A 24,498-nucleotide genomic window follows, 5' to 3' on the forward strand; every position below is an offset into this window, starting at 1 on the left:
TTCTATAAATTTAAATACAACCTGTCGTAGATTGAGGGGGTATGTTTCTTGTTTGCTTACTTTTTATACCTATATACCCCTGGCAGCTTGAGTAGTCACATCACTCTTCTACATGCTCATGTCCCTATAAAATTGCCTCCATTATAAATAATACTAAAATTGAATACACATGTGTTGAAAGTCTACTAGTTATAACTATAAATAAGCCTATTACAGGCACTGTCTTGTGATGCATAATAGGAATTCTCAATTTGATATATTAAAAAAAATGTTGCAAATAAACACTGGCACTTACTTAAGGCCTGTCGGAGTGCCAATTTCCTTCTCTTTGCTATTTAAGTAACTCACTAAATAGCTTTAAATAAACAAGTAAATTAAAAATTGGATTGTTACCTAGCATTATAAAAGGAATTCCCAGGAAGGTGGAGTTGTATTTTCCGCCAGTCAAATTGACAATCCCAGCCGCTGTCAGTGTGGCCAAGCTCACTGTCACCACTCCAAGGATGCCAAGCCAAGGTTTGCTGCGGACACAGTCCTGCATGGAACAGCAGAGTACGGCCAGCATAACCACGAGGATGAGGCTCGTGATCAGATATTGTTCGGACACTCTGCTGGTCTTCTGAAAATCCTCCCCTAATGAAGAAGAGGTAAAGGAATACATTTTGACTTCCCTGTTCAATCTCTGGAAACGTTCCACTGTCTCACAGAAGATGGACTCCCACTTCTCTGCTATCAAATCATTCAGAGGGTTGATGGCCTGAAGGTAGTAGGTGATCTGAATGGCTTCGGCGGATTTGACCCGGTCTTTGCTGTGAACAGTGACACCACCAAGCTGGTGACCATTGTATACTTCCCTGCCATCCTTTAACTGTGTGATGGGATATGTGAGTATAAAATTGGTTCGATTTAAGGAGCGTGCAGTCTTTAATTCCTCCAGAATGTGCACTATATCATCCACTACACAAGTCTTATCGTTATTCAAAATGCAGATATGGGCAAAAGTGTAATTGAAACCAGGCCTTTGTACTTGAATCCTGGTCACAGCAGAGTGTAACTACAAGGGAAAGAGAAAAAACAAAAACAAATCACAGACATACATGAGACATTTCCTGGCTCCTCAATGACACTGGACAAGTCAGTAACATTTTTGTTATCTTGGAAGGCATGATAAAATCATCTTCATTTAACCAAGTTCAATAAATCAACCATCTGCATGGAACAGCAAAAGAGGGAATGAGGGGAAGGCTATTGTTTTTAAGGGCAGCATGAAATGGTGAATCATAGATTGACATAAGTCCAGTATCCTTAATATTATTAACATCTCAGTACTTTTTCATGCATGCAACTAACTTAATATGCGCTCATTGAGACACTAACAAAACCGTTTGTAAATGGACAATGATGTCTTCTGCTTAAGAGCTTCGCACATAAATTACAACATCGAGAAAGAACAACCTACAAAGTATGGCCTTCATGACTTGATGTCAGATCCAAGATGTTACCTTCCACCCGAAGACATATCAGTTATAGTGCATCTATAATATACAGAATGTTTCCAAACTAATTCTCTAAAAGACAATATCAACAAATACTCAACCACCAAAGTTACAGTGCGATGACAGACTTAAAGGCTTGGCCAATGCTGCTTTTTATGATTACAGAGCCACCAAAGAACAAATGAGTGTTTCAGAGATGATGCTGTAAGTTTCCAATAAAAGGGAAAATAGAAGGGAAAGGGAAAATATGGCAAGCACCATGCTTTTCCATTTCTTAGTAGCAGGTGTATTTTTCCCCAAAAGGGTCTATCTAGTAAATGTAGATGCACACATACATATGCTTCTTTCAATGCACAGTAGAGTTACTAAAATCACAGAGCACAATATTTCCCCTCCTGAAGGCTCTCCAAAGCCTGCTGATATGTAAGCACTTTCAGAATTGTAGAGTGGGTAATCAGTGGGTGCCATCTTGCTAAGGGCATGGCACCCTCCGCCTCTCCACACCCCCGCTCCTCTCCTTGCTGTGTGCGTGCCCCTTGCCTTCCCCATACCTTTTTTACTTCCCCAGTTTGAGGTTGCTGCCCACATGGCGTCGGCATTCTTTCTGACATCACTTCCAGGACCCATGCCTAGGAAATGATATCAAATGGAGAGCCGACACCGATGTAGGCATGCTGCTCATGCCAGAGAAGTTAAAAAGGTACATTGAAAGGGTAGGGGCAGGCGTGTGTGGGGGGGGGAAGGAGGGGTGCCACCACCCTGCGTGCCGCTCACCCTTACTACATCACTGTGGGTAATTTCCCACCACTGACTTTATGAAAGAGGGCTCTGTGTATGTTCTCAGTCTTGAATAGCCTTTCAAAATGTAGACCCTGAAGCTTAGGGGGAATTATATAAATGGTGCTTCCCTGATACCGCACAGTTAGAACTTATTCTATAAAGGCATCTGGGTGCCCAGATTCTGTTACAGAATGCTAGTGTAACCCAGTATTAGTGTGCCTTAAATGTATGGGGCTGCAGTTACACCAGCCAGAGACCTGATATAACTGCAGTTGTGCAGATGCAACAGGGATGCATATAACCGACTGTATGCTGTAAGTATACTTAAGTAAGTACTGTATACTTAAGTAAGTGTACTGTAAGTATACCGACTGTATGCTGTAAGTAGGAGTCCCACTCATGCTCGTCTCACTTATATGCTCCCTTGCATTTATGGGCATTTATTCACATAAACCTCAAGGTGCTGAGGCTGTAGCTTTAACCAATGTACCAAACTCTCCCCCTATTCATTTAAAAATGGAAATGCTTGAGACTGCTAATAGAGCTAAAAATTTGAGTTTAGTTAATTTTCCTATTATATATTTACGTTCACCTGAGATCCTCAAAGAGATTCTAGGTATGGAAAATGCTACTACTATCGCTTTTTCAAAATGTTATTATATTCCGGGTAAAAAAAAGCTCCCAGCTGAACAAGGAATTGATACAGCTTTTTTTATAAGATTCTCAAGAAAGGATCCAGACAGTGACATAATAAGGGGGTTGCGGGGGATGTGGATCGCCCCGGGCACCAAGTTGGTGGGGGCGCTGGCACCTCTCCACTCCGCCCTGACACACCATGCCACCCTTGCACCATTCCTCCTCCCACCACGTTCCTCCGTATTAGCTTCGCTAGCGCGAGCAATTTCTGCCTGTTACTCGTGCTAACCTGGTTCCCCTCTGAATCACTTCCGGGTAACAGGGCCAGGAAGTGATGTCAGAGGGAATCCAATGCTGGCGCGAGCAGCATGCTTGCAGAAGCCACTCATGCTGGCAAAGATTAAGAGGTACAGGGGGGAGGGAGAGTGCAAGTGTGGAATGGGGGGTGGGTGGGAAGGAGTGGGAGGGGCATAGAAGGAGTATGGGCATGATGGAGAGGCGGGCGCGCTGGTGCAGGGAGGGTGCCACCGCTCCGGGCGCCTCCTACCCTTACTATGGAAGATTTACCCTATTGGTAACTTGTCTCAATGAAGGAGATAAATCGTTGATAATGACATTGTACTTTAAAAAGAAAGATGAGAATTTTTGCTAAAGTAATGATATTTCCTGATTTAGCTAGGGTAACACAATTAAGATGGAAGGCTTTTCTAGCATTAAAGTCTAAAGTGTTGGCCCTGTAAGCTACCTTTTTTCTTAAATTTCCTTGTAAATGTTTAATAAGTTTTCAGAATAATGATTATATTTGGGGGGGGGGATCCACTTCAAATAGAACAGTTTCTTAAAGACACAGAATAAACAGTCTTGACTTGGAATAGTAAGCAAATGCAACGCAGTTTAAATAGTAGGGTGTTTTATCCTAATGATTCTCTTGAGAAGAATTTCCTTTAATTCTTGAAACAGTTTCTCCCTTGATATAGGCAGAATGGTATTTCTTATTTTTTCTTTATTTTTCCTCTTTGTATTTTATAATGATTACTATTTTCTTGATTTGTATTACCTTCATATTGGATTGTGCTTAATAAAACAAAGTATCTACCATATTTTTCGCTCCATAAGATGCACTTTTTCCACCCCCCAAAAAGGGGGTGGAAATGTAAGTGCGTCTTATGAAGTGAAGATACAAATATGTTTAACCCGCTGCCACTGCCGCATCTTTTAAACCTCCCTGCCGCTGCATCTTTTAAAACCCCACCACCACCGCATATTTTTAACACCCCCCCCCCGCCACGCCACATCTTTTAAACCCGCACGCCCACTGCTGTCATACCTGGTGGTCCAGTGTATTTCCCATCCAGCGGCACACAGGCCAGAAGCGCAGAGATCAGGAGCAAGCCCTCTGCGTTCCCGCCTGGGCCCGTGCTGATCTCCAAATGGCTGCAGTCAGCTCTCGCGGGACTCGCAAGAACTGATTGCAGCCATTTGGAGGTTGGCGCAGACCCGAGCGGGTGTGGGAGTGATCTCTGCACTTCTGGCCTGTGCGCCGCTGGCTGAGAAATAGATGAAACAGCCGTCTAAGGAGGGAGGAATTTTAAAAGGTATCGGGGGTATGATTAAAGGTATGGAGGGGATGATTAAAAAGGCACTGGGGGTAGGGGGGATGATTTAAGATACTGGGGGGATATGTGAGGAGTATGGGGCCTGCCTGCCTGCCTACCAGTCACTAGGCCACTAGGCCTGCCTGCCAGTCACTAGGCCACTAGGCCTGCCTGCTCTGTGCCCTGTCCTGGCCTACCACTAGACCACCAAGGGGGGGACAGGGTACAGAGCCTGGCAGGGAGGGGGAACAGGGTGCGGAGTCTGCCAAGGAGTATGGGGTTGGATGCAGAGCCTGCAGGGAGAATTTGGTTCAGAATGTTTTTTTTTTCTTGTTTTCTTCCTCTAAATTTAGGGTGCGTCTTATGGTCAGGTGTGTCTTATGGAGCGAAAAATACAGTACAGTTTTAAACTTTAATTGATAGTCCTCCTATCTGATATTCTAGGCAGGTTACAAATACATATGTAGGGGATCCTTTTATCAAGCAGCAGTGGAGCATTTTACTGCGGGCTGGCAAGGTAAATTTCTCTAATGCTCACTCAATTCCTGTGAGCGATGGAGCATTTACTTCGCTGACCGACAGTAAAACACTCTATTGCTGTTTGATAAAAGAAGTCCTAAATGTAGATCCAGTCTTCCTTTTCCCCTACATTTCTCTATTGGGTCAATAGTGAAAGCAATTTAATTGGTCAGAAACAGCTCCTGGCTGTTAAATTGCTTGTTTGGGGTTAGCTGTTTATTTTCAGTGGCACCTAAGTGGTTAGTGCCACTGGAAATCTCTAGATAGCACTTATCTGAAAACCATTATTTTGGGGGCATTTCAAGGGAGGAGTCAGCACTTGGGTGATTAAGGGAGGAGTTGCCAAGTGGTTAGAGCGACAGCCTCAGCCACCTGAAGTTATGAGTTCAATCCTAGCTTGCTGCTTGCTCCTTGTGACTCTGAGCAATTCACTTAACTCTCTATTACCTCGGGTCATTGATGTAATAAGGGGGGGGGGCAGTCCGCCCCAGGTGCCATCTTGGTGGGGGCGCTGGCACCCATCCTCCTCTTCATCCCCCTGCTCCTTTTCCACCCTCCACTACCATGCATGCACACTCCTTCCCTTACCTTGTGCCTCTTTAAAGTTCCAAGCACCAGCAGCAACCCCAAGCTGCTGCTCACACCAGAATCGGCTCTTCCTCTGATGTCACTTCCTGGACCCACGCCTAGGAAGTGATGTCAGAGGAAGAGCTGACTCTGGCATGAGCAGCAGCTTGGGGTTGCTGCTCGCACCAGGAACATTTATTTATTTAAAATATTTTAATCTGTCTTTATCCAAGGTGGCTCACAATTTTACACACACAGTAAAAATAGAAATTTAAAAGAGTAACATACATCACACAGGGAAAAACGAGTATAATACCATATTATCTCAACCTCACCAACAATACACATCATTCTAATATAAGTTTTTACAGCAGCTCAACTTGTTATATCTCTCTGTAAACAAAATGAGAAAACCTTCTCATTCAAAGAAGATATAATAATCAGAGAGATGTAATATTTTTATTTTTTTTTTTAAAAGCCTGAACAAATATGTGGGTTTTAAGCAACTTCTTGAATTGCAATAGGTTTCTACAGAACCATAACGTTCCAGACAATGCATTCCACATCAGTGGTCCAGCTATAAAGAAACATGAATTCCTTGTTCACTTTGTACATAGCAAACATCATTCCCTCTCCTTGTGTTTAGCAACTAATGGCTCTCAGATCTCAGCTTTCTCGGTGGGATATATAATGTCAGGCAATTTGCCAAATAATTTGGCAAGATGTCATTAACACCTTGATGTATGATTTTTAAGACTTTAAATTGAATATGAAATAATATTAAAGAGGTACGGGGGAAAGGAAGAGGTGCGTGTGCTTGGCAGGAAGGGGTGGGGAAGGAGTGGATGGGGGTGAGGGGGCATAGAAGTGGGCAGGGAAGGGCACTACCACTCCGGACACCTCTCACCCTCGCTACACCACTGCCCTGGGGACCACTATTAGATTCTGAGCCTGCTGGGACAGATAGGGAAAATACTTAAGAGTACCTGACTACTATTCAATGTATTGTAAACCGCTTTGGGTGAATGTCTTCATAAAAAGGCGGTTAATAAATCCCAACAAATAAATAAATAGGACCACATAAAAGTCAGTTCTATCTTTATGTGATGCCTCATAACTGTTTAATTACTGAATATCACATTTAACTGACTATGCTTTAGCTGGCTGCACAAACCTGGAAATTTAATACTGAAGCATGGCCAGGGCCTCATATTAACTCTTAGCAGGTACTGTGCACTAGTGGGAACACTGATGCACAATCTGCAATAAAACAAGTACTGGGAAGCTCTAGTGTGTCAAGGGTGGGGTGGTAGGGGCGGTTCTTCCAGGGTACAGGCATCTCGGGGATGCATGGAGCAGCCACGAAGCTGTGGTCCTCATGTGCATGGCCGCTGGCTCTGCCGACCCCTGCCCCCCTTCAACTTCCTGTTCTGGGGCAGGGCTGGGAGAGCCAATGGCCATGTGTATGCAGACCATTGCCCTGCAACCGCTCCACACACACCTGCACTGCCTGGAGGAGGTGGGCGCTCCACCCCGGGGGGCCACCGAGCCAGGTACGCCACTACTGGGAAAGTCCCTTCTTGATGTAGCATTAGGTTTGGGCCTAACACATTAAAATATGTTAAGCCTAAAAGTCAGCACAGTTTAGTAAAAGGGCTTCTTTTAAAAATAATATTTGCTGGTGTTTTAACAAGTTATCATTGTTCATCCATTTGCTATCAAATAATAACTTAAAGACAAATTACAAATGATTCTTTAGTGGAAAGCTGGTGCAATGTGTAGAGGTCTGTGTTGGCTGACAGACCCTCCACCTATAGTTTCATGTATCATGTGTCAAAACGCAGAAGAAAGATAGTATTTTATAGCTTTTGATAAAAGTGTTAATTGGCTGTACAATACAAAATAATTTTAAAAAGCTGCCATCTTTTTTTTTTTCTAGAAAGGTAGCTTGAACATGAACTGCCCATCTCCTTGCACCTTAGGGAATAAATTCCAAATATGTCGGTGAAAAAAATCGGTGCGGAAAAAATTCTGCATGGATCACTATTCCATAAACCTTGCCTACGGTTAGGCACGGTTTATAGAATACATGTAGTAGCTGGCTCAAGACTACAGTTTAGGTGCAACCAATTACACCAACTAAAACCTAGTGCAAATGCCTGTGCCTAAATTCTGCACAGATCGAGTGTATTCTAAAACAATGCATGTAATATTTAGAAACACCCATGACCCACCTGTGTCCCTCCCATGGCCTCACCTCTTTTGCCGATCCGTGCATTGGAATCTATGTGCACCACTTTATAGAATACGCTTAGAAAGTTGCGCATTTAAATTCAAATTATTAGTGCTAATTAGGGCAGACAATTGCTTGATGGTGGCCAATTAATGCCAATTGGCTTGTGAGGACAAATTTGCGCATGCAACTTTAGTTCTCATATATAGAATCTGGGAATATGGGTACGATTTTATAAAACAGGCACTAATATTTATGTATACATTACATGCATAAATAGAGTACTAGTATATATGCATATAGGGCCATACTCTATAAATGATGCCTATGTTAGGCATCACTAGGGGCTAGATTCTCAGAACTTTGCGGTATAAACTGATGGGCCACTGTTGCAGCCGTTAGTGTAGCTATTTCAAAAAAGGCGAGTCATCTTCAAAAAAACTGCATATGCAAATGAGGTTGCTAGAGAGTAGCGAAGGTTTGCACATGCGCAGAATACACCACGAAAGAGGCGTAAATGTGCACATGTGCCAGGAAAAGCAACGCTGTAAGCGGTGTGTCAATCATAGGTGTGCCAGAGGTACTGTATGAAGGGAGGGGAGATGCAACGCTGGCTTTCAACAAGCACGCATAAGACATGCCTTTTCGCCCTCCAAATCTGCAATAATTCATATAAATCTTGTAACTTGTTTTTAATGTCAAATTTTATCATGAACCACAGCCAGAAATACATAAAACACGGCTATAATACTCAAGAAGCGAGCTATCGTCCACCCCCCCCCCTCAAAAAAGACTATAATTTATGTGAATCATGTAGTTTTCTTTTTTTTTTTTTCTTTTTTCTTTCCATAAGCCACAGTCAAAACACATGCCAGAAAAGTGCTTTTCACAATTCCGGCACCCCTGGACCAGTTTCAGATTTTTGGTCGCTAAAAGTCAGTGCTGCACTTGGAGAATCCACCGGAGTGCTCATTTAAATATTGATGAGCCTATTTGCATAGCAGAATTGGAGACTTCTAAGAAGCTCAGAAAAGACCATGGTAAACCGTTTTGATAATCTGTCGCTGAAATACATGCACCCTAAACTGGCTGGAACTGGTTCAGCGACTGTGTTAAAGGCAACCTTAAGTTTTAAGAATCTGGCCCTAGGTGCCCTGATTGCAGATGCCTAGTGACGCCTACCTAAAATCCATGCACAACCCAAATTATGTTAATTAGCTTAAATGGCATGGCAATTGACCGCACCATTGAAGTTAATTGATAAATTAAAAACCAATTAAGAGCTCCACTTGGAACTCAGAGCGGCACCTAAGTCAAAGCACCCTCCAATGCCTAACGATGCCTACCTGAAAAGTAGGCATGGTTAGGAGCAGAGAATAGGCATGGTTAACTTTAAAAATGTAACTTGATCTTAACCCGGGGACTGCCTGTACTATAAAGTATGTGCGTATCTTTGGCATTTAGGTGCTTGCAGTTACACTGGTCTGTGCCCTGTATAAGTGCCTGGGCCTAAACTGTAGGTGCTTATATACCTGATTAGGCTAATATTCTCTATAGCAAATTAGGCTCCTATAGCAGTGTCTCGCAAACTTTATGAAGCCATGGCATACTAAGCTCGGGGCTGTGTCTGGAGAATGCGGATGTTGACATAATGATGTGTGACATCATCATGTGTGTCATCCCAGGGTATACATCCCAGGGTATTAAAAGAACTCAAACATGAAATTGCTGACCTGCTATTAGCAATCTGTAACCTGTCGCTAAAATCGTCTGTAGTACCTGAAGATTGGAGGGTGGCCTATATTATGCTGATTTTTAAAAAGGGCTCCAGGGGAGATACGGGAAATTTCAGACCAGTAAGCCTCACTTCAGTGTCGGACAAAATGGTAGAAACAATTATAAAAAATAAAATTGTGGAACATGTAGACAAACATGATTTAATGAGATGGAGTCAGCATGGGTTCAGCCGAGGGAGATCTTGCCTCACAAATTTGCTTGACTTCTTTGAAGGTGTGAATAAACATGTGGATAAAGGTGAGCTGGTTGATATAGTGTATCTAGATTTTCAGAAAGCTTTTGATAAAGTTCTTCACGAGAGGCTCCTGATAAAATTAAAGTGTCATGGGATAGGTGGCAAAATTCAGTTGTGGATTAGGAATTGGCTATCGGATAGAAAACAGAGGGTAGGATTAAATGGTCATTTTTCTCAATGGAGGAGAGTAAACAGTGGAGTGCCACAGGGATCTGTACTGGGACCGGTGCTATTTAACTTATTTATAAATGATCTGGAAATTGGAACGACGAGTGAGGTGATTAAATTTGCAGATGACACTAAACTGTTCAAAGTTGTTAAAGCGCATGTGGATTGTGAAAAATTGCAGGCGGACCTTAGGAAATTGGAAGACTGGGCGTCCAAATGGCAGATGAAATTTAATGTGGACAAATGCAAAGTGATGCACATTGGGAAGAATAACCTTTTTTTAATTTTATAATTCTTTATTCATTTTTGTATGTTACAAGTGTATCAATTAAACTCATATAAAACTTAAAGATACACACTTGATTAACTCACATATTAGCATCAAATTTAACATTTCATTAGGAAATTAGTATTCTATAATGTTAAAATATTATGTAAGAAATCTAAATTTATATTATTCTTATTGAATATAATAATCCCCCATCCCTCCCTCCCTCCCAATTCAATAATACATAAAATCATCTTTATTGTGAATTCATTCAAATATTGATATATTATGTAATAATCAAAAATAAAATCCCACCCCTTTTCCCCTCTAATCAAATATCTTATCATGGGAAAAGTTAATCATTCATTACAAAAATCTGTTAATGGTCCCCAGACTTTCTGAAATTTACTCACATAACCTTTTTGCGTTGCAATGGTGAGTTCCATTTTGTACATATGACATACAGAATTCCACCAGAAATTGTAATTTAACCTGTCATATTTTTTCCAATTGTATGTTATTTGTTGTATTGCTATTCCAGTTAAAATAAACAAAAGTTTGTTGTTATTTGACGAAATTTGACTTCTTGCTCTCATAGTTGTTCCAAATAAAATAGTATCATATGTCAAGGCTACAGGGTTTTCTAACATTCTATTAATTTGAGGCCAAATTGATTTCCAGAATGATAAAATAAATGGACAATAGAATAAAAGATGATCTAATGTCCCAGCTTCAATATGACAATGCCAGCATCTATTAGACTTAGAACTATCTATCTTTTGTAAACGAACAGGGGTCCAAAAAGCTCTATGAAAAAGAAAAAACCAAGTTTGTCTCATAGATACTGACACTGTACATCTTAACCTCCAAGACCAAAGTCATGGCCATTGACGATACAGGGGCATTATAACATTCTTAGTCTTGTTAACCATCCCTTTTTTAATAATTCCTAGCATCTTGTTTGCTTTTTTGGCCACCGCCACACATTGGGCAGAAGATTTCATTGTATTGTCTATGATGACACCCAAATCCTTTTCTTAGGCGCTAATCCCCCAAGGTGGACCCTAGCATCCATTAACTGTGATTCAGGTTATTCTTTCAGATGGATTCAATGGATCATAGAGCCGCACAGTGGTATAAATTAATATCTGGATTTGTAAATAAAAAACCAAAAAATGGTCTTAGAGACATTTGGAACATTGAGATAAAGCATCAAATTAATGGGTACAAGTGGATTGATTTTTCACTCTATCAAAAATTACAGACTCGATGAAGTTACAGGGAAATACTTTTAAAAGTTGCCAGAGAATGTGGTAAGAGCGGATAGCGTAGCTGGTTTTAAGAAAGGTTTGGACAAGTTCCTGGAGGAAAAGTCCATAGTCTGTTATTGAGAAGGACATGGGGGAAGCCACTGCTTACCTTGTATCAGTAGCATGGAATATTACTACACCTTGGGTTTTGGCCAGGTACTGGTGACCTGGATTGGCCACTGTGAGAACGAGCTACTGGCTTGATTGGCCATTGGTCTGACTCAGTGGGGCTATTCATATGTTCTTATGACATCATCATGTTGACATCCGCGCATGCACGGAGTCCTCCAGGTGGGGCCCTGAGTTTGCTATTACATAATATAACACTGCTAGCACATAAGTGTTAAGTGTGGGGGGGGGGGGCATATGGTGAGGGGAGGAATGGGAAGAGGCTAAGGGGCGGGGAGAAAGATGGGTGCTGCCGCCCCTACCAACAGTGTGCCCAGGGAAGACCGCCCCCTCACCCCCCCTTAATATGCCACTGATTAGAATAGCTCATCTGCCACAGTTATTCTTCTCCTGGCTTGATTGATGAAGAACAGAAGTTAACATAGTAACATAGTAACATAGTAGATGACGGCAGATAAAGACCCGAATGGTCCATCCAGTCTGCCCAACCTGATTCAATTTAAAAATTTTTTTTTTTTTTTTTTTTTTTCTTCTTAGCTATTTCTGGGCGAGAATCCAAAGCTTTACCCGGTACTGTGCTTGAGTTCCAACTGCCAAAATCTCTGTTAAGACTTACTCCAGCCCATCTACACCCTCCCAGCCATTGAAGCCCTCCCCAGCCCATCCTCCACCAAACGGCCATACACAGACACAGACCGTACAAGTCTGCCCAGTAACTGGCCTAGTTCAATCTTTAATATTATTTTCTGATTCTAAATCTTCTGTGTTCATCCCACGCTTCTTTGAACTCAGTCACAGTTTTACTCTCCACCACCTCTCTCGGGAGCGCATTCCAGGCATCCACCACCCTCTCCGTTAAGTAGAATTTCCTAACATTGCCCCTGAATCTACCACCCCTCAACCTCAAATTATGTCCTCTGGTTTTACCATTTTCCTTTCTCTGGAAAAGATTTTGTTCTACGTTAATACCCTTTAAGTATTTGAACGTCTGAATCATATCTCCCCTGTCTCTCCTTTCCTCTAGGGTATACATATTCAGGTCTTCCAGTCTCTCCTCATACGTCTTCTGGCGCAAGCCTCCTATCATTTTCGTCGCCCTCCTCTGGACCGCCTCAAGTCTTCTTATGTCTTTCGCCAGATACGGTCTCCAAAACTGAACACAATACTCCAAGTGGGGCCTCACCAATGACCTGTACAGGGGCATCAACACCTTCTTCCTTCTACTGACTACGCCTCTCTTTATACAGCCCAGAATCCTTCTGGCAGCAGCCACTGCCTTATCACACTGTTTTTTCGCCTTTAGATCTTCGGACACTATCACCCCAAGGTCCCTCTCTCCGTCCGTGCATATCAGCTTCTCTCCTCCCAGCATATACGGTTCCTTCCTATTATTAATCCCCAAATGCATTACTCTGCATTTCTTTGCATTGAATTTTAGTTGCCAGGCATTAGACCATTCCTCTAACTTTTGCAGATCCTTTTTCATATTTTCCACTCCCTCTTCGGTGTCTACTCTGTTACAAATCTTGGTATCATCTGCAAAAAGGCACACTTTTCCTTCTAGCCCTTCAGCAATGTCACTTACATACATATTGAACAGGATTGGCCCCAGCACCGAACCCTGAGGGACTCCACTAGTCACCTTTCCTTCCTTCGAGCGACTTCCATTAACCACCACCCTCTGGCGTCTGTCCGATAGCCAATTTTTGACCCAGTACACCACTTTGGGTCCTAACTTCAGCCCTTCAAGTTTGTTCAACAGCCTCCTATGAGGAACTGTATCAAAGGCTTTGCTGAAATCCAAGTAAATTACATCTAGCATATGTCCTTGATCCAGCTCTCTGGTCACCCAATCAAAAAATTCAATCAGGTTCGTTTGGCACGATTTACCTTTTGTAAAGCCATGTTGCCTCGGATCCTGTAACCCATTAGATTCAAGGAAATACACTATCCTTTCTTTCAGCAACACTTCCATTATTTTTCCAACAACTGAAGTGAGGCTCACCGGCCTGTAGTTTCCTGCTTCATCCCTGTGACCACTTTTATGAATAGGGACCACATCCGCTCTCCTCCAATCCCCAGGAATCACTCCCGTCTCCAGAGATTTGTTGAACAAGTCTTTAATAGGACTCGCCAGAACCTCTCTGAGTTCCCTTAGTATCCTGGGATGGATCCCGTCTGGTCCCATCGCTTTGTCCACCTTCAGTTTTTCAAGTTGCTCATAAACACCCTCCTCCGTGAACGGCGCAGAATCTATTCCATTTTCTCGTGTAACTTTGCCGGACAATCTCGGTCCTTCTCCAGGATTTTCTTCTGTGAACACAGAACAGAAGTATTTGTTTAGCACATTTGCTTTCTCCTCATCACTCTCCAAGTTGATTCTCAAGTGATCAGCAAGCAGTAGATATGCCTGACTGATGCTCCATAATGGAGACAAGGGAGTGCTAAGCCCCTCCTTGAAGTCAGCCCAGTGACATATTCTGGCCCTGTAGCCAAGACCAAAACCACCACCAGCAAATCCATCGTAGCAGCAAGAAGTGCCAAAAGCACAACTCCACCAGCAGATTCCATGTTGGGGCGTTAGCTTCTGAGAGATGCAGAATTTCTTCCTTTTTTCTCCCTCCATTTCCTATCAAGATTGCTGGTTCCTTCTCTTTCATTCCGGCTTGCTGACTTAAGCTTTTATCCCTATTATTATTGATACTACAGTATTGTAAACTGCCTAGATAGTACATCCTCAGGCAGTATATCAAATAAAGATAAACATGAACAAGTGACCTGAAAAAACTGACCTCTTCTCAGCCACAAAAGACAACACAGCAGTGATAGATCTGCCGAATGAGAATCTCCCAGTTTGAACAGAATCACATGTTGCTGGTAATAGTGCAGCAAGAGTCGTGCATGCACTCAGGCCTCATAGAAACATGGAGTATGACCGCAGAAAAGGGCCGACTGCCCAACAAGTCTGCCCACTGAAGAAACCTCCCTTCCTCGAGAATCCATCTTTTAAGCATTTCTCTGGAGCGACCCCCACTTGTCTGTCTCATCGTCCCTTGAAGTCAAGCGTGGTACTGGCCTCGACTACCTGACGTGGAAGACCACTCCATCGATCAATTACCCTTTCGGTGAAGAAGTATTTCCTGGTGTCCCCATGAAATCTTTCCCCCTGAGTTTTAGCGGATGCCCTCTTGTCGCCGTGGGACCCGTAAGACAAAAGATTTCTTCCTCCACCTCAATGCGGCCCGTGATGTATTTGAATGTTTCCATCATGTCCCCCCTTTCTCTGCACTCTTCGAGAGAATATAAGCGCAGCCTGCTCAAACGTTCTTCATATGGGAGATCTTTAAGTCCTGAGACCTTCCTAGTGGCCATTTGCTGAATCAACTCCATTCTTTTCACAACCTTTTGATAATGTGGCCTCCAAAACTGAACACAGTACTCCAGTATAACTTCAGGCTTACGGCTGATAAAGCTCCTTCTGATGCAACCCAGCATTTGTCTAGCCTTTGCTGAAGCTTTCTCCACCTGATTGGCAGCTTTCATATCTTCCCGGATGATTACTCCCAAGTCCCGTTCTGCTACAGTTCTTGTTAGGTTTTCACCATTCAGGGTGTATGTTCTGCATGGATTTCCGCTACCAAAGTGCATTACCTTACATTTTTTGGCATTAAAATTCAGTTGCCAAGTACTGGACCATTGCTCTAGTAAAAATAGGTCCTGCTTCATAGTGTCGGGCATGGTTGCGCTGTCAGGTTCTGCTGTGCTGCCCACAACGTTGCATAGTTTAGTGCCATCGGCGAATAATATAATTTTGCCTCAAAGCCCCTGAGGCAGATCCCTTACAAAGATATTAAATAGTATCGGGCCTAAGACCGAGCCCTGCGGTACTCCACTGGTCACTACTGACGTTTTTTGAGGGAATACTGTTTACCATCACCCTTTGAAGTCTGCCGCTAAGCCAGTCTTCTACCAGTGCAGTCAGTGTTTCTCCTAGGTCCATCGTGTTCATCTTGTTCAATAACCTACGGTGTGGGACACTATCAAAAGCCTTACTGAAGTCTAAATACACGATGTCCAGGGACTCTCCCTCATCCAGTTTTTTTGTTACCCAGCCAAAGAAGTTTATCAGATTGGATTCCCATCGTAAAGCCATGCTGGTGTGGATCCTTTAGTCTTTCATCATCCATAGTCTTGCCCAATCTGTTTTTGATCAACGTTTCAATAAGTTTACATACTATTGATTTGAGACTCACTGGCCTGTAATTTTCGGCCTCTGACCTGCATCCCTTTTTGTGGAGCGGAATAACATTGGCAGTTTTCCAGTCCAAGGGAACTTTTCCTTTGCGTAGGGAAAGATTAAAAAGCTCAGCTAACGGTTCTGCCAGGACATCTCTCAATTCCCGAAGTACTCTGGGGTGTAGGTTATCCGGGCCCATAGCTGACTGATTATCCGGCTCGGGCCTCAGATTGAATGAGAGCTCTCTGGATTACTGGGCAGTCCAAGATGTGCATATTAAGAGAGTCTCTTGTCACATTAGCATGGAAGGTAAGGCAAGAAAGTGATTAGCCTCTGTAGGAATTTCATATATTCACTGGCCCAAAGTGAAAGAGATATTTGGCATGGGAGATTTTTCTAACCCAGACTTGCATCATGACAGACTTGTTTCTCTTAATTCAATGTTTCTCCCTGTTTAGGGTTGCCAGATTTCTTTTATAAAAAAAAGGAGGATACCTGCCCCCCCCCCTATTCTACCCCAGCTCCATCCCATTCTGCCTCCAGCTGCACCATGTTCTGCCTCAGCCCTGCCCACACACAACCCTCCCTGAGCTCGGGTCACGTCTGCTCAAGTGTGGATGTTGACACGATGATGTCACATGCATGTGTGCATGTATATGACATCATCTCGTCGACATCTGCTCATGCACAGATGCCTTACAGACATGGCCCTGATGCCAGGCACTTCCAAAACCTGGACAAACAGCTGGGTTTTGAAAATCCCCTCCAGGCACCCGGACAGTCCTCTAAAAAGAGGACATGTCCGGGTTTTCCCAGATGTCTAGTAACCCTATCCTTGTTCAAAGTTCCATTGCCTCCAATGTCAAAGCTTGTTCATCTTAGTGCAGACCACTCTATCTCCCTCTCTGGTCAAAGTCCCAATAGCTCAATGTCATAAAGAAAGAACCCTCTATGCGATGATCGTAACCCAATCCCCAAATGTTAAAGAAATGTACTTTATAAAATGACAGCAGATAAAGACTATACAGCAGGGGTGTCAAAGTCCCTCCTCGAGGGCCGCAATCCAGTCAGGTTTTCATGATATCCCCAATGAATATGCATGAGATCTATTAGCATACAATGAAAGCAGTGCATGCAAATAGATTTCATGCATATTCATTGGAGAAATCCTGAAAACCCGACTGGAATGCGGCCCTCGAGGAAGGACTTTGACACCCCTGCCATACAGCCTATCCAGTCTGCCCATCTGGCCAACTACTCAAATGTTAGAGATCTTTCCTGGATAGTCTTCACCCTTCCATCCCAAGAATAAGCTTCCTAATCTCACCTCAAAATTGAAAAGTTCTCTCCACAAGTTAACTCTCACCCCACCACTCGCCTCTCCATAATGGCTACCTGCCACTTTGGAGGACCAGAATTCTTCAGTAGCACAAAGAACTGTAGAGATCTTGAGCAATCATGACTGCTGAATTTTCTATGCTGCCACATAATAACATGCCAGTTTTATATACAATGATGGTCTTCAATCCCTTCTGCCACTGAAGCATTCTGGGAATTTTGAATGGAGGTTAGAAAGGGTCATTCTGACTTAGCCTTCAGAAGGGGCTCTTTAATTCTAGGGTGGGTTGCTCCCGAAGGGCTCATGTATTTGATATCAGGGGAATGGGTAGGGGGGATTTCCTGAGATGGGGAGATCAGTCTTTTGATATTGGAGGATCGGACATTTGATTGGCTGTATGGAGGCAAGGAAGGGTTAGGATGCAGTCTGATGTGAAGATTGGGTTATGGGGAAGTGAAAAGCCCTGTGCTAACCAGCCCTTCCTCTCTGGACAAATATGGGAGCATATCTATATAGATCGAATATGTACTGCATAGAAAACTTATTGCATACCACATCAAGTGGTATTTTACTATGCACATAACATTTTTACCGCAAGTTTTATGACATAGGTTCAAAAACAATAAATCCGTGGACATTGACATTAATATGAATACAACAGACTGTCCTGGAGACAAACATTGGTGAATTATTGACTGTGAATATTATGCTAGTAATTGTAATTGTGTTGTAACCATGTATGGACCTAGTTTTGCCTAACACCGCCTTCCATATCTAGATATGTACTTTGAAAGTAATCTATTTTTGCTGTCACAGGTTGAAAAATGCAGTAGAATCACTGCTACTAAAAATGCTGCAGTACCATCACTGAATGTTTGTGCAAATATCCTCCCTATCCATATTCTCTGCTTAGCAAATTGTGAATCTAATACTGGTTGCTATGAGGCAGTGTCTGATTTATTGTTACTTTATGTTAGCTCCAAAGGAAATGAAATGCCTATCACTAACAAAAAATTGTGTTTGTAAGGTATTAGCCATGCACTGCTGATGCAATAATAGAGAAAGAGTACCGGTAGATTGATTTTTTCCCCCAAATATACATATATCTATATATCTTATGTACTAAATTCTCATTGTCTTTTTAATGTAGCTTTTCAGCATAGTTGTCAGAACTTATTCAGAGAGTGGCAATATTCAATCTGTTATCTGAGTAATTTATTTGGACACCTTAGGACAGTTTTCTATCTGTCTTATGTTATCTGGATAACACAGTTAATATTGTCACTCTCTGGATAAGTTCTGGAAAGGAAGCTCCGGAATGAGAGGGTATAGGATGACGTTAAAAGGAGTAATCTAGGAAAATCCTTTTTTCAGAAAGGGTGGTAGACATATTGAATAGGTTCCCGGTAGAGGTGGTGGAGACAAAGACTGTGTCTGAATTCAAGAAAGCATGGGGCAGGTACGTGGGATCTCTTAGGGCGAGGAGGAGATAGTGGATGCTGTGGATAGGCAGACTGGATGAGCCATTTGGCCTTTATCTGCCATCATATTTCTATGTTTCTATAACCATAAAGCTCTATGACCTCACAATGCAAGTGTTAAGAGCCTTAGCTTATAACAATAATGCTCTATAACCTCACAATACAGGTATAAAGAGCCTTAGCCAATAGGGAGAGGAAGAGACAGTGGATGCTGCGGATGGGCCATTTGGCCTTTATCTGCCATCATGTTTCTATGTTTCTAGATTCACTAAACTTACCTTAGGGATCTGATCTGCAGCCGATCCTTGGCCAAGTCTTTGCGGGCGAACGATTCAGCAAGCCTCCTCATACAAATTAATGCAATCGGAGGCACGCCCCACAGCGACTGCACGGATCGCTGCAGAGTGATCCAGACGCATCCACAGACCATCTTCTTTGCCTGTAGATGGTCTGCGCATGCTCTTGCTGTCCGTCTCTGCTCTCATGCTCACGATAGTAATGTTTTTCACCGGAATATCCAATGGCAAATGGTTTTCTTCAATCTGTGTCCAGAGGAGTGATGTAGCAGATATGTGAAGCCTTGCCTTTATACCAAAAGTATGGTTTTAACCTGTGGGTTTAAAGCGGGGCTGCACTGCAGCATATTCTGGAACAGAACAGAACATGCTGTAGTGTAGCCCCGCTTTAAACCCGCAGGTTAAAACCACGGGCTCACACTGCACTGCAGGAGAGTCAGGGCAGCATAGATCCAGAGTCGGGGCGGCAGAGATCCAGAGTCGGGGCAGCAGAGTGTTGGGCAGTTTTGGGGGAAGTTTTATTGGATTTCAGGGTGGCATGGAGCAGCAGAGTCGGCAGGGACGTGAGCGACTGGTCCTCAACAGTCACTTCTGTTTGGATTGGCCAGCCCAATTGGTGTTTCTTCGTTGGTTTAGTAAATCGCTGCCTTCCTACTTATGCATTCATTTCCCCTCAATTGCATGTGCGGATCAGATCGGGTGCGGACAGGATCAGCCAGAAGGTTAGTGAATTGGGTCGGGTTCACAAAGCGGTCGGGACACGATCGGTGGGCTTAGTGATTCTGCCCATGCTCTCGTCCAGTGATCTGTAAGGATGCTTAGAGGCACTATCTGGATCTGGATCTGGTTTATGAGGATATGCAGAAGCACTCGCCAGATGGTGTCACTAAATATCCTGGTCATCAGGTGCTGTTAGCTGGATACGTGCTTTTGAATATTGACCTGCATATTGATATTTCCAATCAAGGATCTATGACCATTTAACAAGATGTTCTGTTCTGCTATCTAGCTCATGAGCTATTTGTTTGACTTTTTCTAGAGCAGTGGTTCCCAACCCTGTCCTGGAGGACCACCAGTCAGTCAGGTTTTTAGGCTAGCCCTAATAAATATACATGAGGCAGATTTGCATGCCTGTCACCTCCACTATATGCAAATCTCTCTCATGCGCAAACAGCAGATGGAAGATGCTGCTCATGCCAGTGAACATTTAAAGAGGTGTGTGTGTGTGTGTGTGTTGGGGGGGCAGGGAGTGCATGGCATGGCGGGGAAAAGTAGGGGTGCATGGCATGGCGATACTGGGCGCCATCCCCCTGGGCACCAACCTCCCTCTCTACCCCACTGGCAGAAAGAGGAATGCAGGGGGGAGGAATGGCCAGTAAGAAAAAGGAGGTATTAATGTCCCTGTATAAGACTCTGGCGAGATCTCATTTAGAATATTGTGTACAATCCTGGAGACTGCACCTTTCAAAAGATATATACAGGATGGAGTCAGTCCAGAGGAAGGCTACTAAAATGGTCAGTGGTCTTTGTCATAAGGTGTATAGGGACAGACTTATAGATCTCAATATGTATACTTTGGAGGAAAGGTGGAAAACGGGAGATATGATAGAGATGTTTAAATTCCCACATGGCATAAATGTGCACAAGGTGAGTCCCTTTCATTTGAAAGGAAGCTCTGGAATGAGAGGGCACAGGATGAAGTTAAGAGGTGATAGGTTCAGGAGTAATCTAAGGAAAAATTTTTTATAGAAAGGGTGCTAGATGAGTGGAAAAGTCTCCCTGTAAGAGGTGGTGGAGACAGAGACTGTGTCTGAATTTAAGAAAGCGTGGGATAGGCACGTGAGATCTCTTAGGGCAGGGGTGTCAAACTCAATCACATAAGGGGCTGAAATCTAAAACATAGACTAAGTCACAGGCCAAATTTTTTATTAAGATACTTAGGGGTCCTTTTATTAAGGTATACTAACCGATTTGGTGCGCGTTAAATGCGCACCTTAATAAAAGGACCCCTTAGTCTTAGTAGAAATATAAGGTTATAACCTCTCCAACCCCATGCTGGTTTTGTGATGTAAACAAAATAAATAAAAAAGACTTTTCCTCTCTCTTTTAGGTCCTAGTTCACGCTCGCTGTCTAACACCAGCTCTGGCAGGATACACATTTCAAATCTGACATATTGTAATCACAAAACAGAAAATAAAATTATTTTTTCTACCTTTTGTTGTCTGGTCATTATTCAAATCATGTTGTGGTCCCAGGCTCTGGTTGTCTTCTGATAACTCGCTTGCCAGGGTCTCCTTTCTTCTTCCCTTCTGTTTCCTTTCCCTCCCCCGGAGGTCTGGCATCTTTCCTTTTGACCTGAGATTTGGCCCTCTGTTCCTTCCCTCCCTATATCCTGGTTTCCCAGTCTCACATTAAAGCAGCCTGCAGAGGATCACCGGTCAGCGGTAGCAATCCTAGCAGGTTGGTCGTCGGACTCCACAGCACTTTCCCTCTGCCATGTTCCCACCCCTCCTCTAACATACGGGTCCACGGCAGAGGGAACATGCTGTTTAGGCTACAGCAGCCTGCTAGGATCACTACAGCTGACCAGCGATCCTCTGCAGGCTGCTTTAATGTGAGACCAGGAAGCCATGTGAACCTACAGCTGATGCAGTAAAAAAAATGTCTGCCGGCAGGCCAGCTTAAGTGTAAATTTGTAATTGTCTGGCAGGCCAAATTTTATTACACCATGGGCCAGATTTGACCCACAGGCCAGAGTTTGACATGTCTGTCTTAGGGAGAGGAGGAGATAGTAGATGCTGTGGATGAGCAACCTGGATGGGTCACTTGACCTTTATCTGCCATCATAATTCATAATTCTGTGTTTCTATGTTTTATCTGCCATCATTTAATATGTTACTATGGGACCCTTTTACTAAGCTGCATTAGATGCTAGCGTGTATATAATATGGCTTAATATGGTTAAGGAGCTGGAGGAGTTGCCATACAGTGAGAAATTGGAAAAACTGGTCTTCTCCCTTGAAAAGAGGAGACTGAGAGGGGACATGATCAAAACATTCGAAATACTGAAGGGAATAGACTCAGCAGATAAAGACAGATTACTCACTCTCTCCAAGGTAGAGAGAATGAGAGGGCACTCTCTAAAGTTAAAAGGGGATCGATTCCGTACAAACGTAAGGAAGTTCTTCTTCACCCAGAGAGTGAAAACTGGAACGCTTTTCCAGAGGCTGTTATAAGGGAAAACACCCTTCCAGGGATTCAAGACAAAGTTGGACAAGTTCCTGCTAAACTGGAACGTACGCAGGTGAGGCTGGACTCATTTAGAGCACTGGTCTTTGATCTGGGGGCCGCTGCGTGAGTGGACTGCTTGGACGATGGACCACTGGTCTGACCCAGCAGCGGCAATTCTTATGTTTTCATGTCCTTATTCTGCATTAGTTTGCCATGTTCGTGTGCTAAGTGTGTGGGAATTCATTTTTAAAATCTGTTTTAGAGGGGACATGTCAGAAGTGGAGAATGCGTATGGATGCGCTAATCAGTCCTTGATAGATCACTGTCATTTCAAGCAGGCAAATGGAATAAATGTCTAACCACCCTCATTTCCAATTCACCCTCCTACCAATCCTTCAGGAAATCAATCAAAACCTATCTCTTTGATAAATTTCTCTGACTCCTTCCTGCCTTGTAATATCTCTGAAACACTTCCGGATATACCTAACTGCCTCCTGCTTACCAATGTAATTCGAAAGTTTTCTCTGTAACATCGCTGTCTATGGTACAGTCTCTTCCTTTGTGAACCGCTCTAAACTGCTTGTGGTATTGCGGTATCCAAAAATAAAGTTATTATTATTATTATCATCAATGTGCTACCTGCTTAGTGCGTCCACAAGTATTTAAAATAGATCTATGGTATTTACAAGATCTGATAAAGTTGTATGTTTTTGGGTGTCATTGACTCGTCTCAAATTCTAGCGACTTGATGAATTGCAGATCTAAAAAGAAATCAGTTTTGTGCTAGTCCGTTAAGATCCTCCAGTGCCATCCCCATGGTTGTTTTCAATGTGTCCAGCCATCTGATTGCAGGTCGCCCTCTTCACCTGGTTCCTTCGACCTTCCCAAACATGATGTCCTTCTCCAGTGATCTCTCTTCTGACAGTGTGATCAAAATAAGACAGTCATAACTTTATCATTTGGGCTTCGAGTGACACAGCCAGTTTGATCTCTTCCAGAATCGATTTGTTAGTTCTTCTGGCAGTCCCTTGTATATTTTCTGCATTCCGTTACTGAGAGGTAGCTTTCTTATACCAGCATTCACTACTTTACACTGGGTGAAATAGTGGCTTGTGCTTATTCTGTAGCTGGCCCGAGTTTATGAAATACTATTAGGTCATATCTGATTTTGTATTATCAGTACAGCAATTTAGAAAAGTGCTTAAAACATCCTTTTTTGTGCAGGCTCATGCCTGAGTTTTAATATGACAGCTTATTAGTTTGTCTTTCTCTATGCACTGTTGTAAAATGTTTTGTCAATATCTGTCTTTAAATTTTTATGCATGATCTTATTATGTAAGCTGCCTAGGGATAGGCAGGGTATACATTATTTTTCAATAAATAAAATAAAAGTACTTCTGCAGTAATTTTTTTTCAATGGTTGCATACTAATGCTAGATAAACTATAAACCCGTGGTTTTAAAGTATCATATACTAAAACAAAATTAAAAAAAATCCACGTGGACTCAACAAAACAAGAATGTGAGGTAAAACTATATTTAATTCTTTAAAGGAAAAAAACTCTCAGAATCTGGAGCTAATATACCCAATAAGGGTTCTTATGTGAACAGCGTTCACTGGCTCCTGCTCACGTCATTAGCTTAAATTCTGCCCTACCGCCTAATGTACTTTTAACTGAAAATTCATATAATTTAATTCTTTCTTTAATTCTTTTAATGATGTTTATAAAAACTCTCCAATTAAAAAAAAAAAAAGATTTCTAAGTAGCGCAATCTTATCAAGAACTCTTCAGGTAGTATAGTGACCAAAATCGGCAATGCTATCTTCAGCTTATTTAACAGACGACTCCACTTCTAGGGCAGTAAAAAGAAGCTGTATCTTATTAGAAGTCTTACATTCTCCATTCGATAGCTTCTTTTAATCTACTTCTGCCACGTTTACTGCACCGTTGCTTGCTACAATTACTTGATCCTAACATTAGTTTTGGCTAGGTTTGCCCCTATTTTGTTTTCTTTGTTAAAAAAAAAAATAATGTATGGAACAGATATTCAAGGAATGGATAAAAGCCCTTTTGATGGCAATGCTAAAAATAGGCTTAGCACGTTGAAAAGTCCCACATAAGGACGTGTTAAGCCCATTTTTTAGCCCAGATTAGTAAAAGGGTATTTGTTACTCTACAG

General features: G+C 42.6%; 1 protein-coding gene across 1 annotated transcript in view; it reads right to left on the reverse strand.

Moving 5' to 3' along the window:
- PTCHD1 (patched domain containing 1) overlaps positions 1–24,498 on the reverse strand; it is a 103,318-nt gene that overhangs the window by 52,846 nt on the left and 25,974 nt on the right. Inside the window, exon 2 of the mRNA XM_033947395.1 lies at positions 394–1,054. Coding sequence (XP_033803286.1) covers positions 394–1,054 — 661 coding nt within the window. The remainder of the gene's footprint in view (positions 1–393; positions 1,055–24,498) is intronic.

The sequence above is a fragment of the Geotrypetes seraphini genome, chromosome 6 (assembly GCF_902459505.1).
Source record: "Geotrypetes seraphini chromosome 6, aGeoSer1.1, whole genome shotgun sequence".
NCBI classification, from domain to species: domain Eukaryota; kingdom Metazoa; phylum Chordata; class Amphibia; order Gymnophiona; family Dermophiidae; genus Geotrypetes; species Geotrypetes seraphini.